Here is a 15,553-nt window from a genome sequence, read left to right on the forward strand (position 1 = left end):
ATGTCTTACACACTATTGCCCCTTTCCAGTCATGTGCATGTCTTACACACTGAGTTATTGCCCCTTCCAGTCATGTGCATGTCTTACACACTATTGCCCCTTCCAGTCATGTGCATGTCTTACACACTATTGCCCCTTCCAGTCATGTGCATGTCTTACACACTATTGCCCCTTCCAGTCATGTGCATGTCTTACACACTGAGTTATTGCCCCTTCCAGTCATGTGCATGTCTTACACACTGAGTTATTGCCCCTTCCAGTCATGTGCATGTCTTACACACTATTGCCCTTTCCAGTCATGTGCATGTCTTACACACTATTGCCCCTTTCCAGTCATGTGCATGTCTTACACACTGAGTTATTGCCCCTTCCAGTCATGTGCATGTCTTACACACTATTGCCCCTTCCAGTCATGTGCATGTCTTACACACTGAGTTATTGCCCCTTTCAGTCATGTGCATGTCTTACACACTATTGCCCTTTCCAGTCATGTCATGTCTTACACACTATTGCCCCTTTCCAGTCATGTGCATGTCTTACACACTGAGTTATTGCCCCTTCCAGTCATGTGCATGTCTTACACACTATTGCCCCTTCCAGTCATGTGCATGTCTTACACACTATTGCCCTTTCCAGTCATGTGCATGTCTTACACACTATTGCCCCTTTCCAGTCATGTGCATGTCTTACACACTGAGTTATTGCCCCTTCCAGTCATGTGCATGTCTTACACACTATTGCCCCTTCCAGTCATGTGCATGTCTTACACACTATTGCCCCTTCCAGTCATGTGCATGTCTTACACACTATTGCCCCTTCCAGTCATGTGCATGTCTTACACACTGAGTTATTGCCCCTTCCAGTCATGTGCATGTCTTACACACTATTGCCCTTTCCAGTCATGTGCATGTCTTACACACTATTGCCCCTTTCCAGTCATGTGCATGTCTTACACACTGAGTTATTGCCCCTTCCAGTCATGTGCATGTCTTACACACTATTGCCCCTTCCAGTCATGTGCATGTCTTACACACTATTGCCCCTTCCAGTCATGTGCATGTCTTACACACTATTGTCCCTTCCAGTCATGTGCATGTCTTACACACTGAGTTATTGCCCCTTTCAGTCATGTGCATGTCTTACACACTATTGCCCCTTTCAGTCATGTGCATGTCTTACACACTATTGCCCTTTCCAGTCATATGCATGTCTTACACACTATTGCCCCTTCCAGTCAAGTGCATGTCTTACACACTATTGCCCCTTCCAGTCATGTGCATGTCTTACACACTGAGTTATTGCCCCTTCCAGTCATGTGCATGTCTTACACACTATTGCCCCTTCCAGTCATGTGCATGTCTTACACACTATTGCCCCTTTCAGTCATGTGCATGTCTTACACACTATTGCCCTTTCCAGTCATGTGCATGTCTTACACACTATTGCCCCTTCCAGTCATGTGCATGTCTTACACACTATTGCCCCTTCCAGTCATGTGCATGTCTTACACACTATTGCCCCTTCCAGTCATGTGCATGTCTTACACACTATTGCCCCTTTCAGTCATGTGCATGTCTTACACACTATTGCCCTTTCCAGTCATGTGCATGTCTTACACACTATTGCCCTTTCCAGTCATGTGCATGTCTTACACACTATTGCCCCTTCCAGTCATGTGCATGTCTTATACACTATTGCCCCTTCCAGTCATGCACATGTCTTACATACTATTGCCCTTTCCAGTCATATGCATGTCTTACACAGTATTGCCCCTTCCAGTCATATGCATGTCTTATACACTTTTAAGTTATTGTGGTTTCCAGCATGCTCCATGATGACTGATATGTCAACAGTATTCAACCCATTTAAAGATCCTTTGCTGCTTTATTGATAGCAGCAGGTTTACTTATCGTATGTGCTGTCCTGCATAAAAAAAAAGATTCTTTGCCACTGTTTGACAAGAGCAACATATGCAGCAATTGCCACAATCCACTGTGTGTCAGTAAACAGGTGGGATGTAGCTCAGTGGTAGAATGCTCACGTCAGGTTTGATACGGTGCAGGATCGATCACTGTTGATGGATTTATGCTTTCTTCCTGCCCAACCAGTGTCCCACAATTGCCACAATCCACTGTGTGTCAGTAAACAGGTGGGATGTAGCTCAGTGGTAGAATGCTCACGTCAGGTTGATACGGTGCAGGATCGATCACTGTTGATGGATTTATGCTTTCTTCCTGCCCAACCAGTGTCCCACAATTGCCACAATCCACTGTGTGTCAGTAAACAGGTGGGATGTAGCTCAGTGGTAGAATGCTCACGTCAGGATTGATACGGTGCAGGATCGATCACTGTTGATGGATTTATGCTTTCTTCCTGCCCAACCAGTGTCCCACAATTGCCACAATCCACTGTGTGTCAGTAAACAGGTGGGATGTAGCTCAGTGGTAGAATGCTCACGTCAGGTTTGATACGGTGCAGGATCGATCACAGTTGATGGATTTATGCTTTCTTCCTGCCCAACCAGTGTCCCACAATTGTCACACCAAAGGCCATGGTCAGTACTGTCCTGTCTATCAAAAGTGAATTTTAAAGATCCTTTGCTGCTTTATTGATAGCAGCAGGTTTACTTATCAAGTATCCATGGTTTAAAAATGTGCTGTAGTGTCAATAAACAAACATTCCTTTCCTTTTCTTGTTAAACAATATGTTGACGAGTCATGAAACCTTTCTCCCATGTTGTGTTTGCAGGTACAAAGTTTGAGTTTTCCACTGGACACAAGGATTACCACAAGTGGAAGCCACGTCGCAGCCTGTCGAGTAGCAGGGTGAAGGTCATGTCGCTGCTGCAGGAGCTGAAGGAGGAGGTGGAGTCGACCGCCAGTCAGGAGCAGCTCCTAGAGTCGGTGCCCGTCGATGTGCTCACCTTTCTCAGAATCTGGGTCGGACTGCACACATCCAGCATGGAGGTCAGAGTTCTTCTTATCTCCCTTCTATAATTATCTCCCTTGGATTTTAATTATTTATAGATGTCATGTGAAAACTGAACGTTCACGTCTTTTGATCAATAATGAGTATTACCAACAAGATTCGTCGATTATTTGTTTATTCAATATGGCATGCTGTGTATCAATCTCTCAGTGACGTTTTGAGGAAGTCTACCCCACTCCTCTTGCAGCGCTTGGCCAATTTCAGCTAAAGTAGCTGGTAGCCGTTGACATCGCTGTACATGTCTCCCGATCATGTCCCAGATGTACTCTATAGGGAAAAGGTTATGGCTCATTGCTGGCCATGGCATTCTGGTAATGTTTTGCTGATGAAGGTAGTCATTTACGATACAGGCACAGCCTGAGCATTGTCATCTTGAAACACAAACCGTCGACCAGGGCCCTTATTCACGAAACATTTGTGTTGCATGGATATTACGTGGGGTTTGCATGGTATTTGTGTTCACGTTAGGTTAGCGAAGCATGGTATTCACTAAACAAGACGCAAACCAACTGCTCATTGCGTGCCTGCTATCGGTTGCGTCACGGGGATTCCCTCATCCACTGCTTGTAAGATTGTGTTGATAATGTGCGAAAACGCGACTTGTAATGTAAATATGAATCATCATTTATGTTAGACCATTTCTAATACTTCTTCACAGGCGTGTAACTATTTCATACTAGTGTGTGAGTTAATAAAGTGTGTTTAGATCATGTGTACATTTAGTATTTATCCAAAACATTTTGAAACACATTTACTTCTCAAACATACTTAGGAACTCTGAGAATCTGTGATTCGAATTATATCATTTTAAGTGGACTGTCGTGACTTAGCAGCCATTGTAAGATGTTTCCGACTAAAAAGGAAGGAAATGTTTTATTTAACAATGCACTCAACATATTTTATTTACAGTTATATGGCTTCGGACATATGGTTAAGGACCACACAGATATTGAGAGGGGAACCCTCACCACTTCATGGGCTACTCTTTTCGATTAGCAGCAAAGGATCTTTTATATACACCATCCCACAGACAGGATAGTACATATCACAGCCTTTGTTACACCAGTTGTGGAGCACTGGCTGGAACGAGAAATAGCCCAATGGGCCCACCGATAGAAATCAATCCTAGATCGATCGCGCCTGACTAATAAAGTATCATTTGCAATTAAACTTACATATTAAATATATTTTCCTGTTTAAAATACCAATGTCTCCATATTCAATGTGTTTCAGTCATGTGTTAATGTTTAAAGTTGTCTTTTTTATATATATATATAATAAAAATTATTTTACTTCATATTTATATATGTTTTCATACATTGCAAAATAAAATCTACTTTGGGCTACTACAAACAGTATGACAACAAACACTGATATTCTAAACAAGAAAACATCTTTAATATGTAATTTTAGTAATGAAAAAGATCCCGTATGTCATATACGTTACAGTGGCATAAACACAGGATAGTCCCTTTAAACAATAGAGGGAAACGTTGAACAAACGGCCATATTTCTCATATTTGGTAACGAGGGATGAACTTGTTGAATTTTATTATAAAAATTATCAAATGTAATATACTTAACTATAATATTTATATTTGGCACAATGTAAGATGATTCCATTGTTTTAACTTAACTTTTGAACTTATATTGATGACCTTCATTCATAAAGTGCTTCATGATCATATGCGTACCTTTGTTTGACACCCGGGGCAGGACATAGTCAAATGGTAAAGTGTTCACTTGATGCACGGTCGGTTTGGAATCGATCCCCATTGGTGGGCCCATTGGGCTATTTCTCGTTACAGCCAGTGCACCACGACTGGTATATCAAAGGCTGTGGTATGTGCTATCCTGTCTGGGATGGTGCATATAAAAGATCCCTTGCTAGTAATTCAAAAATGTACCTGGTTTCCACTCTACGACTGTCAAAATGACCATATGTTTGACATGCAATAGCCGATGATTAATAAATTAATGTGCTCTAGTGGTGTTGTTAAACAAAACAAACCTTTTTTGTTTGACACCCAGTAGCCAATGTCTTTTTTTGCTAGATTTTCCATCAACGTTCATTCATTCATCTGTGTGGTCCTTAACCATATGTCTGATGCCATATAACCGTAAATAAAATGTGTTGAGTGCGTCGTTAAATAAAAAAAAATCCTTCCTTCCTTCATTCATTCCTTCTTTCATTCATGGTGTTGGGAGATATATAAGATCATGCAAAAACATTTTAAAATGTAAACGCAGTCCTATATTTGATTGTTTTAAATGCTAGAATGTTTATAGAATAAAACAGTACATATATTTTGTGTTACTTTGGAAGCCATGAAATCAACCACTTTTGCATGAAAAATCAAAACAATCATTAGTTAAATATATTTGTGGTTTTGTTTCTCTGGCATGATGTTATGTATGCAGAAGGAAAAAAAAAAGAAAGAAGTGTTTTATTTAACGACGCACTCAACACATTTTATTTACGGTTATATGGCGTCAGACATATGGTTCAGGACCACACAGATTTTGAGAGGAAACCCGCTGTCGCCACTACATGGGCTACTCTTCCGATTGGCAGCAAGGGATCTTTTATTTGCGCTTCCCACAGGCAGGATAGCACAAACCATGGCCTTTGTTGAACCAGTTATGGATCACTGGTCGGTGCAAGTGGTTTACACCTACCCATTGAGCCTTGCGGAGCACTCACTCAGGGTTTGGAGTCGGTATCTGGATTAAAAATCCCATGCCTCGACTGGGATCCGAACCCAGTACCTACCAGCCTGTAGACCGATGGCCTGCCACGACGCCACCGAGGCCGGTATATGCAGAAGGAACCCAGAGAGCATATGCGGGGGAAGGATTCGAGGGTATTTCCCGGGGGACCATCTAGACCCCCACCTCACCCCCTGCTAAAATTCATGTGCCTGAACACATAAGATTAGTGTGGGTTTGTTTGTGGGGTACTTTGTTGTTTTTATTTATTATTATTTTTATTATTATTTTTATTTTTTTATTATTATTAAAACAAAGTTTGTTTTGGGGGTTTTTTGGTTGGGGGTCATAATATACTTGGTTACCAAAATAAACTTTGCATGTGGCACTTTGCTGATGAAAAATGCTTATGATCTTAAATTTAAAATTTCGTTCAACAAATATTTCTTACGGATATTTTTCATTTGCCAGCATGCCGTTGTTATGGATACTATATTGGATCAGTGCTTCTATAAAATAATGATAAAATTTTAAAAGCACATTTTCATGATATCACTAGCTATCTTGTGCCATCATTGAATTTTAACTTGGGACACATTGCTTACAATCATCATTCTTAGTTAATGTATTTAATAATAAACTTGAGTTGTATCAAATGTATGTCCCTGATGAATTAACTCTGTCTAAGGATATAAACTGCAAGTTCTTTTACTATTCTATGATTATGGCTATCAGGGCTCAAACTGAATCATTTGTTACCTATAGCAATGTTAAATCAGTTACTTTTGCAACAAATAAATGCAAAATTAACAAACAAAAATTATCCCTGCAGCTGATGGCAAAAAAAGTCCATCTGTAAAACCCTGACATATGGTAATTCATATATCTGATCACAGCTACGACATATGGCAATTCATATATCACAACTAAGACAATTGTCCTTGGTGCCAGTAATTTTGAGCCCTGGGCTAGGGAAGTAAGTTTTCATGTCATCCCACATGAGGCTGTTCAGTTCTTTGAAAGTAGGAGGCTGTTTGAGAAAAATACACAGCTGTATCTATACTGAGTGCAATTGAGTGTTTAATTGTAAAGATGAAAAGTAGATGGTAGTGGAGGCTGCGGTAGCTGCCATCAAGTATAGAATTGTAACTTATAATGGAGGTTGTGGTAGCTACCATCAAGTGTAGAATTGTAACTTGTAGTGGCGGCTGTGGTAGCTGCCATCAAGTATAGAATTGTAACTTGTAATGGAGGCTGTGGTAGCTACCATCAAGTATAGACTTGTAAAGATGAAAAGTAGATGGTAGTGGATGCTGTGGTAGTTGCTATCAAGTGTAGAATTGTAACTTATAATGGAGGCTGCAGTGGCTACCATCAAGTGTAGAATTGTAACTTGTAATGGAGGCTGTGGTAGCTACCATCAAGTGTAGAATTGTAAAGATGAAAAGTAGATGGTACTGGAGGCTGTGGTAGCTACCATCAAGTGTAGAATTGTAAAGACGAAAAGTAGATGGTAGTAGAGGCTGTGGTAGCTACCATCATTGCCTGCTGCCTACTAAGAAACATTGTACATACTTGAAATGTTATTGCACACAAAATGTATAGTTCTAATTAATAATTCAACTGAATGTATTGATATTTTCCTGTGATATGTTTTTGTACTGATGGTTAAACAACTTTTAAAATGTCATTTTGTGTACATGCTGTTCTAAATGTGGAATGTCTACATGCAGTAAAATGTATCTTATCTACTCAACAAGCACCTTAATATGGTTATATAATTATGTAGTGTTATAATATTGGAATGTCATCAGACACATTTTAAGTGGTCTGCAAGACTGCAGCCAATTTGAGCCAGGTCATATATAATGCTGTCAAAGCAAACACCTCTCCACATAAGAGGACCTTTGGTATTTCACTTAACTCCACTTGGACAAATTGCTGTGTTATCTAATTAGATTAGTCTTGCAGTTTCATGTACATGTAGTTTTTCAGTTTCGTTTCGAAACATTTCTTCTTTTTGGTAAATGTTACAGTATTCTATGAACAGGAAATGGAGTACACTGTGTATGTGCAGCAAATAAAATGTTTGAAGTAAAAACTAAAAACAATGATATGGTTGTCATGGTAATTAAAAATGGCAGTTAGAAAACACTATTTCAAAGCTGTCCTGAAGTATCAATGAGGAAATAAGCATAGTTTTAAATATGCGTGTCATTTGTTTTATCACAAAGACTAACCCTAGACCTAACCAATTTTCATGATTTTCTTAACCTAACACACACACACCCCTCATACCCCATAACTTATTTACACACATTGTAAATATTCAATTTCATAGCACCATACAGAAACATTTCTTTCTGGCAGAAATACTGATATGGCTGCCTACTTTTCTCAGACAGCTATACTCTAAAATATAACAAACACCCTGGACTAGTATAATCTACAGGGGTTAATTAATTTACAAATGTATTAATATTAATCAGCATAATATATAACAAGGGATTTTAAAATTGTATTATAGTTAACCAAGCCGGCCTTATAAAAAAAAAAAAGACCGAGTGAGTAAGTGAGTGAGTAAATGAGTGAGTGAATGAGTCAGTGAAATGTTCATTATTTGTTGTAATTCAGACAATTTATCACAACACTTCTTTTCCAAGTCATAATTTCAGTGACTGGCATGTATCTCCCTTGATGTATCTGTTAGGTTGCTGGATTTATTCATGTCAGTGAGCCCTATTTAGTGACACCAGAATGAGTCACGGATTTCCTTAATGCTCCCATATTTTTTATAGTAGGTCCTAATCATATCATTATTTTGTTTTATTTCATCCCAACTGATGCCCCATGATTGGTACGTTAAAGTCATGGTATGTGCATTCCTGTCTGTGTGAACATAAAAGATCCCATGTTATTCAGGATGGCTACTACAAGTTTCAAGGTCGTCATTGTATAAAATGATTAAACATTAAAGTTAGTTGTGTTTAATGACACCACTAGAGCACATTGATTAATTAACCATTGGCTATTGGATGTGAAACATAATCTAGAAAGGAAACATTTTTTTCATTAGCAGCAAGAGATCTTGTATATTCCCATAGACAGGACAGCATATACCACAGCCTTTGATACACTAGTCCTGGGACACAGGTTGGGATGGGTTTAGCTTACTTTCCTTTTATTTCAACTTATTTTTATGCTTATATCCAGTTACGGTTCAAGCATGCTGTCCTGGGCACACACCTCAACTGTCTGTCCAGGACAGTGGGTTAGTTATTAGTTGTTAGTGGTTAGTAAGAGAGAAGAGGGTGTAGTGATCTTACACCTACCCACTGAGTCGGGGTGAGAGCCAGTACTGGGCTGCGAACCCTGTACCTACATGTATAATAGCTGTTTGTTCCATGGTTTAAGCACCATACCACCGAGGCTTGTTGGGTTACAGCAAAGCAAACATTTTATATAGAATGCCTCATGTTTAATTACATGGCAATAACAGCCAACAGTGTGGACTGGCTACACCTGGAATACATTGAGTTTTTAGAATGGTTTATCTCCTCAGTGGGTTGCTTCACTACCAGCTCAGTACAGGCTTCTCTGGCCAGCTTCTCTACTGTTTACAATACCTGATCACTGGCATTTCCTGGCCCACGTTTGTTTATTATAGCTGCACTGTATAAATGCTCTTTTTTTTACGATCTCTTCAACATCATTTCTTTCTTTAGTGCACTTTTCATATTCTTTACTTCCTGTTGAAACTCTTAAAGTATGGCTTTAAGGTTTCTGTCTGAACTACATCCTTCAAGAGATTGCTAATTTTTTTTAATTTTATTGATATTAGTTACATCATCAAGTTACATCATCATTATAATTATTAGTTACCATTAAGTTACATCATTATTATAATTATTAGTTACCATTAAGTTACATTATTATTATAATTATAAGTTACCAGTAGGTTACATCATTATTATAATTATTAGTTACCATTAAGTTACATCATTATTATAATATTATTAGTTACCATTAAGTTACATCATCATTATAATTATTAGTTACCATTAAGTTACATTATTATTATAATTATTAGTTACCATTAAGTTACATCATTATTATAATTATTAGTTTACCATTAAGTTACATTATTATTATAATTATTAGTTACCAGTAAGTTACATTATTATTATAATTATAAATTACCAGTAAGTTACATCATCATTATAATTATTAGTTACCATTAAGTTACATTATTATGATAATTATTATATTCATTATATTACCTAAAGAAGGATAGAAAATGAATGTTTGTTCAATCAATCAATCACTATTTATTGTACAAATTGCCTCAAATAGAGCCGGTACAAAATACATAAATATTATGTTACAGAACATACAAATCAAGGTTGTTACATATATTATGCAACTAAAAAGAATAAACATTTACATGGGAAACTACAAGCTGACATTCATTTAACTTCAACAAATACATACATACAGACAGACAGACAGACAGACACAAACACACACAAACACACACAAACACATGTATACATACATACATACATACATACATACATACATACATACATACATACATACATACATACATACATACATACATACATACAATATATAGATATTCATACATCAATACATACATACATACATACATACATACATACATACATACATACATACACACATACATACATGGACTGGGACAATTTGTGAGGCCAGAAAGGATTTAATTATCCCCTGCGCCAGTGCGTTAATGTCTATGTATGTAATAGTCAACCTCGACATACATACAATATATAGATATTCATATATCAATACATACTAACCAGTGCCAGGTCTGCCCACTTTCATGCATGTAAGCTGGATCGACCGCATAGATTGTAGGCCCCATGCATGTGGTTGAGTTAAAGAGCATCCTTTTTATGTATGCCTCAATAGCTCAGAGCGCATCATGGTTAGTCTTGCAATTTGCGGGCGATTCGGTGCCACCGGTTCAAGTCCCAGCAATGGCATGGGACAATTTGTGAGGCCAGAAAGGATTTAATTATCCCCTGCGCCAGTGCATTAATATCTATGTATGTAATAGTCAACCTCAACATACATACAATATATAGATATTCATACATCAATACATACTAGCCAGTGCCAGGTCTGCCCACTGTTTCATGCACGTAAGCGGGATTGACTGCGTAACTTGTAGACCCCATGCATATAGTTGATTAAAGAGCATTCTTTTTTATGGATGCCTCAATAGCTCAAAAGGTATCATGGTAAGTCTGCAAAGTTGCAGGTGATTCGGTGCCATAGGTTCGAGTCCCAGCAAAGGCATGGGACAATTTGTCAGGCCAGAAAGGATATAATTATCCCCTGTGCCAGTGTGTTAATATATATGTATGTAACAGTCAACCTCAACATACATACAATATATAGATATTCAAATATCAATACATACATACATACATATATAGGTCATGTTATAGATGAGTTGATTTTTTTTTCTTCAATATTTATGTATGAAGATTAATTTGTTAATGTAGGATTATTCCTTTTTTGAAAACAAGAGTAAATAAAATGGGCTATAGCTGATACTACATCATGGGTCGGGTCCATCAGAGCAAAATAGAGTGTTTTAAAATTATTTGTATTACGTATATCCTTTCTTTTTTAATTTATTACAGATACTAAGTCTGAGGTCATTATAATAGGGACATATAACCAGAAAATGATACCATGCCTATAGGGTCAGTGGGTGGTGTTTGAATAAACCCTTTAACTTACTAGGACCATGTAACTTTGTTCCATTTTAAGGTTTAAGGCAGGCAGCCCTCCTCAAACTACATGTAAACCCTAATCCTATATACATATAGAAAGAGGTGAAAGATTACTCTACTTATAGAAAGGTCAACAGCAAAAATGTCTTTTAATAAGTCACTGTTTGGTATCTAACATATGGTTAATATGAGACTTGGTATAGGAAAGGAAATGTTTTATTTAACGATGCACTCAACACATTTTATTTACGGTTATATGGCGTCGGACATATGGTTACGGACCAAACAAATATTGAGAGAAGAAACCCGCTGTCATCACTTCATGGGTTACTCTTTTCGATTAGCAGCAAGTGATCTTTCATATACACCATCCCACAGACAGAATAACACATACCACGGCCTTTGATATACCAGTCATGGTGCATTGGCTGGAATGAGAAATAGCCCAATGGGCCCACCAACGGCGATTGATCCCAGACCGACTGTGCATGAAGTGAGTGCTTTACCACTGGTCTACGCCCTGCTCCCAAAGACTTGGTATAGAGAAGAAACCTACTACTACTGCCACACAGCCAGGGATTCTTTTTAAGCACTTTACATTAGACTGCACAGCCTTTGATATACCAGTCATAGTATGACTCATTGATCCTACAACTCATCTGTCTATCTGTTCATTCATCCATTTGTCTTTCAATCCTTCTATCTGTCAGTTCATCCATCCATTCATCCATCTGTCCAGTTAAGGTTGGCTGAAGATTTGGTTAAAGCATTTTGTAAGACAGATGTTATGCATTACGAGTGGTGCTATCTGTAATGGTTTTGGCAATGTCTGGTTAGTCTGTGATGTTCGTCCAGTTAGATCTGGTACGGTCAATTACCTGGCTGGGTAGAAGACATTCTCTGTGCTATGTATATCCTAATGCAGGCAGTAGACACAGAAATGCTGCACTAATATATACATGCTGATTATATTATCCTATAGCATTTCAGCAGTTGGCAAGTATGGATGATAGGTCCAGTTATTTTATGACCAGTTACCTTGTTATTGTATTTAGCATTGTCTTTCATTGGTGTGGTGGGGAAGAAAGAGGATCAAGACAGACAGACAGAGAGACACACAGAGAAAATGAGATAGACATACACAGATATAGAGAGTTGTTTCAATTTTCTGTACATATTGTTTATTTAATTGGGTATATTTTGTATGATTTATTTTCCATTCATTTTAGTTTACTTTCATGCTTTTAATTATCCCGGTATGATTCAGGCATGGTGTCCTTACTATTCTCTAAGGTTACAGACGTTTTGTACCCGATCTCTTTCATCCTTGGACGTTTCGTACCCGATCTCTTTCATCCTTGGACGTTTCGTACCCGATCTCTTTCATCCTTGGACGTTTCGTACCCGATCTCTTTCATCCTTGGATGTTTCGTACCCGATCTCTTTCATCCTTGGACGTTTTGTACCCGATCTCTTTCATCCTTGGACGTTTTGTACCCGATCTCTTTCATCCTTGGACGTAACGTACCCGATCTCTTTCATCCTTGGACGTTTTGTACCCGATCTCTTTCATCCTTGGACGTTTCGTACCCGATCTCTTTCATCCTTGGACGTTTTGTACCCGATCTCTTTCATCATTGGACATTTTGTACCCGATCTCTTTCATCATTGGACGTTTTGTACCCGATCTCTTTCATCCTTGGACGTTTTGTACCCGATCTCTTTCATCCTTGGACGTTTCGTACTGTTTTATACCCAAGAAGTTTCGTCCCCTGGTCATTTAGTACATACTATATAATATCATGTCTTACTGTTATTCTGAGGGCATGTTTTGGTATAGTGAGTAATAAAAGTCCAGAGACAAAACTGATTGGGTACGAAATGTCCCATAACCTTCTCTAGAGTGTTTGGAGTAAGAAACGTCTGTTCCCTATTTTGTTAGTCTAGCTTAAACCCTGATAGATCTACAGAGATTAATTCCAATGTATATTTCATTATTGTCAGTATCATATATGAGGAATATAAATTGTATCATGTAAACCTCTGTTTACCATAAATAAAACTGAAGAACCCAGGTTAGTGGGCAAAATGCCTATTCTTGTCTTTTAATTACAATTTTTACATATATGTGGATGTTTGCAAGTGTTTTATTTTTTATATATACTTTGATAATTAATCTTTAAAGATAATTTCTTTATACTTATATACATTGTATACACATGTATTTTCAAGTAATAGTTTATTGGGCTGGTAAGAAACTTATCTTTAAGATGATCATTTAGAAAAAAATAGGTAGCTGCTGGTGAAAGTCTCACTGCATTAGGTTACACAAATGAAAAAGCAGAATTTTTTAACTTCATGTATAAGGCAATGTGGCTTGGTTCAATATAGTTACTGGTCACCCTAAAGCCATTTTCTACAGATTTTGTGTTGGAGATGAAATTTCCAGCTGTGTTAATATTGATCTTGGTGGCAAGTTACTCAATATCTCATTAATTGTTTTCAATTCTAATCTTCTTAACCAAGATGGCAAACAAGATGAATGTTTCATCCTATGTGTGATCTGTTGCTAACTTCCTTGAAAAAATTCAGTGTCTGCTGTCAAAAACAAAAGACAAAAAACCCTAATAATATTCTATATTTTGGAAACTAATTACAAAGTCTGCTGTCAAAAAAAAGATTAAAAACACAAACATTCTATAGTTTGGCAACTAATTCTGTCAAAAACAAAAGATAATAAAAAAAACTAACACTCTGTAACTTGGCAATTAATTTGAAATTCTTCTGTCAAAAACAAAAATATTAAAAAAACCTAACATTATATAACTTGCCAACTAATTTGCAGTGGATTGTTTTCTATGTTAATCTTAAAGGGAGAGTCCTTTCACTTGCTTGTGATTGGGTCCAGATGAACCAGTATTAACCATTAGCTTGTACTATACCAAATAAAATTCAAGTTTGTTTTGCTTAACAATATTACTAGAGCACATTGATTTATAAATTGGATGTCAAACATTTAGTAATTCTGACATACATGTATAGTCTTAGATAGGAAACCCACTACATATTTCCATTTGTAGCAAGGGATCTTTTATATGCACCATCCAACAGACATGATAGCACATACCATAGCCTTTGGTATACTGGTCATGGTGCACTGGCTAGAGTGAGAAATAGTCCAATGAGCCAACTGACGGGTATAAGTATTAGTCCAGTAGCTTAGCTGATTGATGGAGACAGAGTGGATAAAAGCACCAATTTGTTTTACTGTTTCTATAGGTCCTACGATTAGATTTTTTCCTATGAGCCAACCTGTTAGTACTTTGGGACAAATTATATATTGATTTCAAGATGGCTGCCATTTACGAAACAGTTTTATCAATATCTTGATTTCTAAGTGCTCTCAGACCACAATTGAAATGGCTACATCCATATAATATCAATGTCTGTAATGTATCTGTGATGCATGTGTCAAATTGTATCTTGATTTCAAGATGGCAACCATTTACAAGATGTTCTTTTTCAGTGTTTTGGGTTCTAAATGCTCTCAAACTACAATTCAACCTTCTATATACCTGTAACTGTTTGTTTTTACAACACCCCTAGTTTAACACAAAATAATTGTAGTACTTAGTTGTATAGGTGCCTCATATATATTTCATGCTACTTGACACAGTGATATTAGATGAAATAAAATTGCATACATTTATTGCCCAGACAAAACTTAATTATTTTGTTATGACTACTGTCACCTTTATCAACAATGGCGGGACTGGTGGTATTAACTGCTCTATCAAAAGTTTGGTGCATCTCGAACTTTGACCCAGCTAGATGTTATTTGGTTTAGCGCTACTTATAAAGTTTTACCCCATGACCTCTTATACATCAAGTGAGTACTTTTTTTAATTACAGCTTTAGATCTCATATGCGAGTTTTTGAGAACAAAAAGTAGCAGACTGCACTTTTGACACCAATTTTCCTGCCAGCATCAATTTTGTCAAAGTAAATAGAGTACTGATTTTGAAAGAAATAAAAAATCTTGTCCAGCCATTACTTCTGAAGATTTT

The 15,553-nt window shown here is 37.4% G+C and overlaps 1 protein-coding gene across 3 annotated transcripts in view; it reads left to right on the forward strand.

Annotated features, from left to right (window-relative positions):
- Positions 1-15,553, forward strand: part of LOC121381093 (liprin-beta-1-like) — a 225,488-nt gene that overhangs the window by 41,237 nt on the left and 168,698 nt on the right. For all 3 annotated transcript variants that reach the window (XM_041510196.1, XM_041510198.1, XM_041510197.1), the window contains exon 3: positions 2,749-2,966. In XM_041510196.1, coding sequence (XP_041366130.1) covers positions 2,749-2,966 — 218 coding nt within the window. The remainder of the gene's footprint in view (positions 1-2,748; positions 2,967-15,553) is intronic.

The sequence above is a fragment of the Gigantopelta aegis genome, chromosome 9, assembly GCF_016097555.1.
Source record: "Gigantopelta aegis isolate Gae_Host chromosome 9, Gae_host_genome, whole genome shotgun sequence".
Classification (NCBI taxonomy): Eukaryota; Metazoa; Mollusca; class Gastropoda; order Neomphalida; family Peltospiridae; genus Gigantopelta; species Gigantopelta aegis.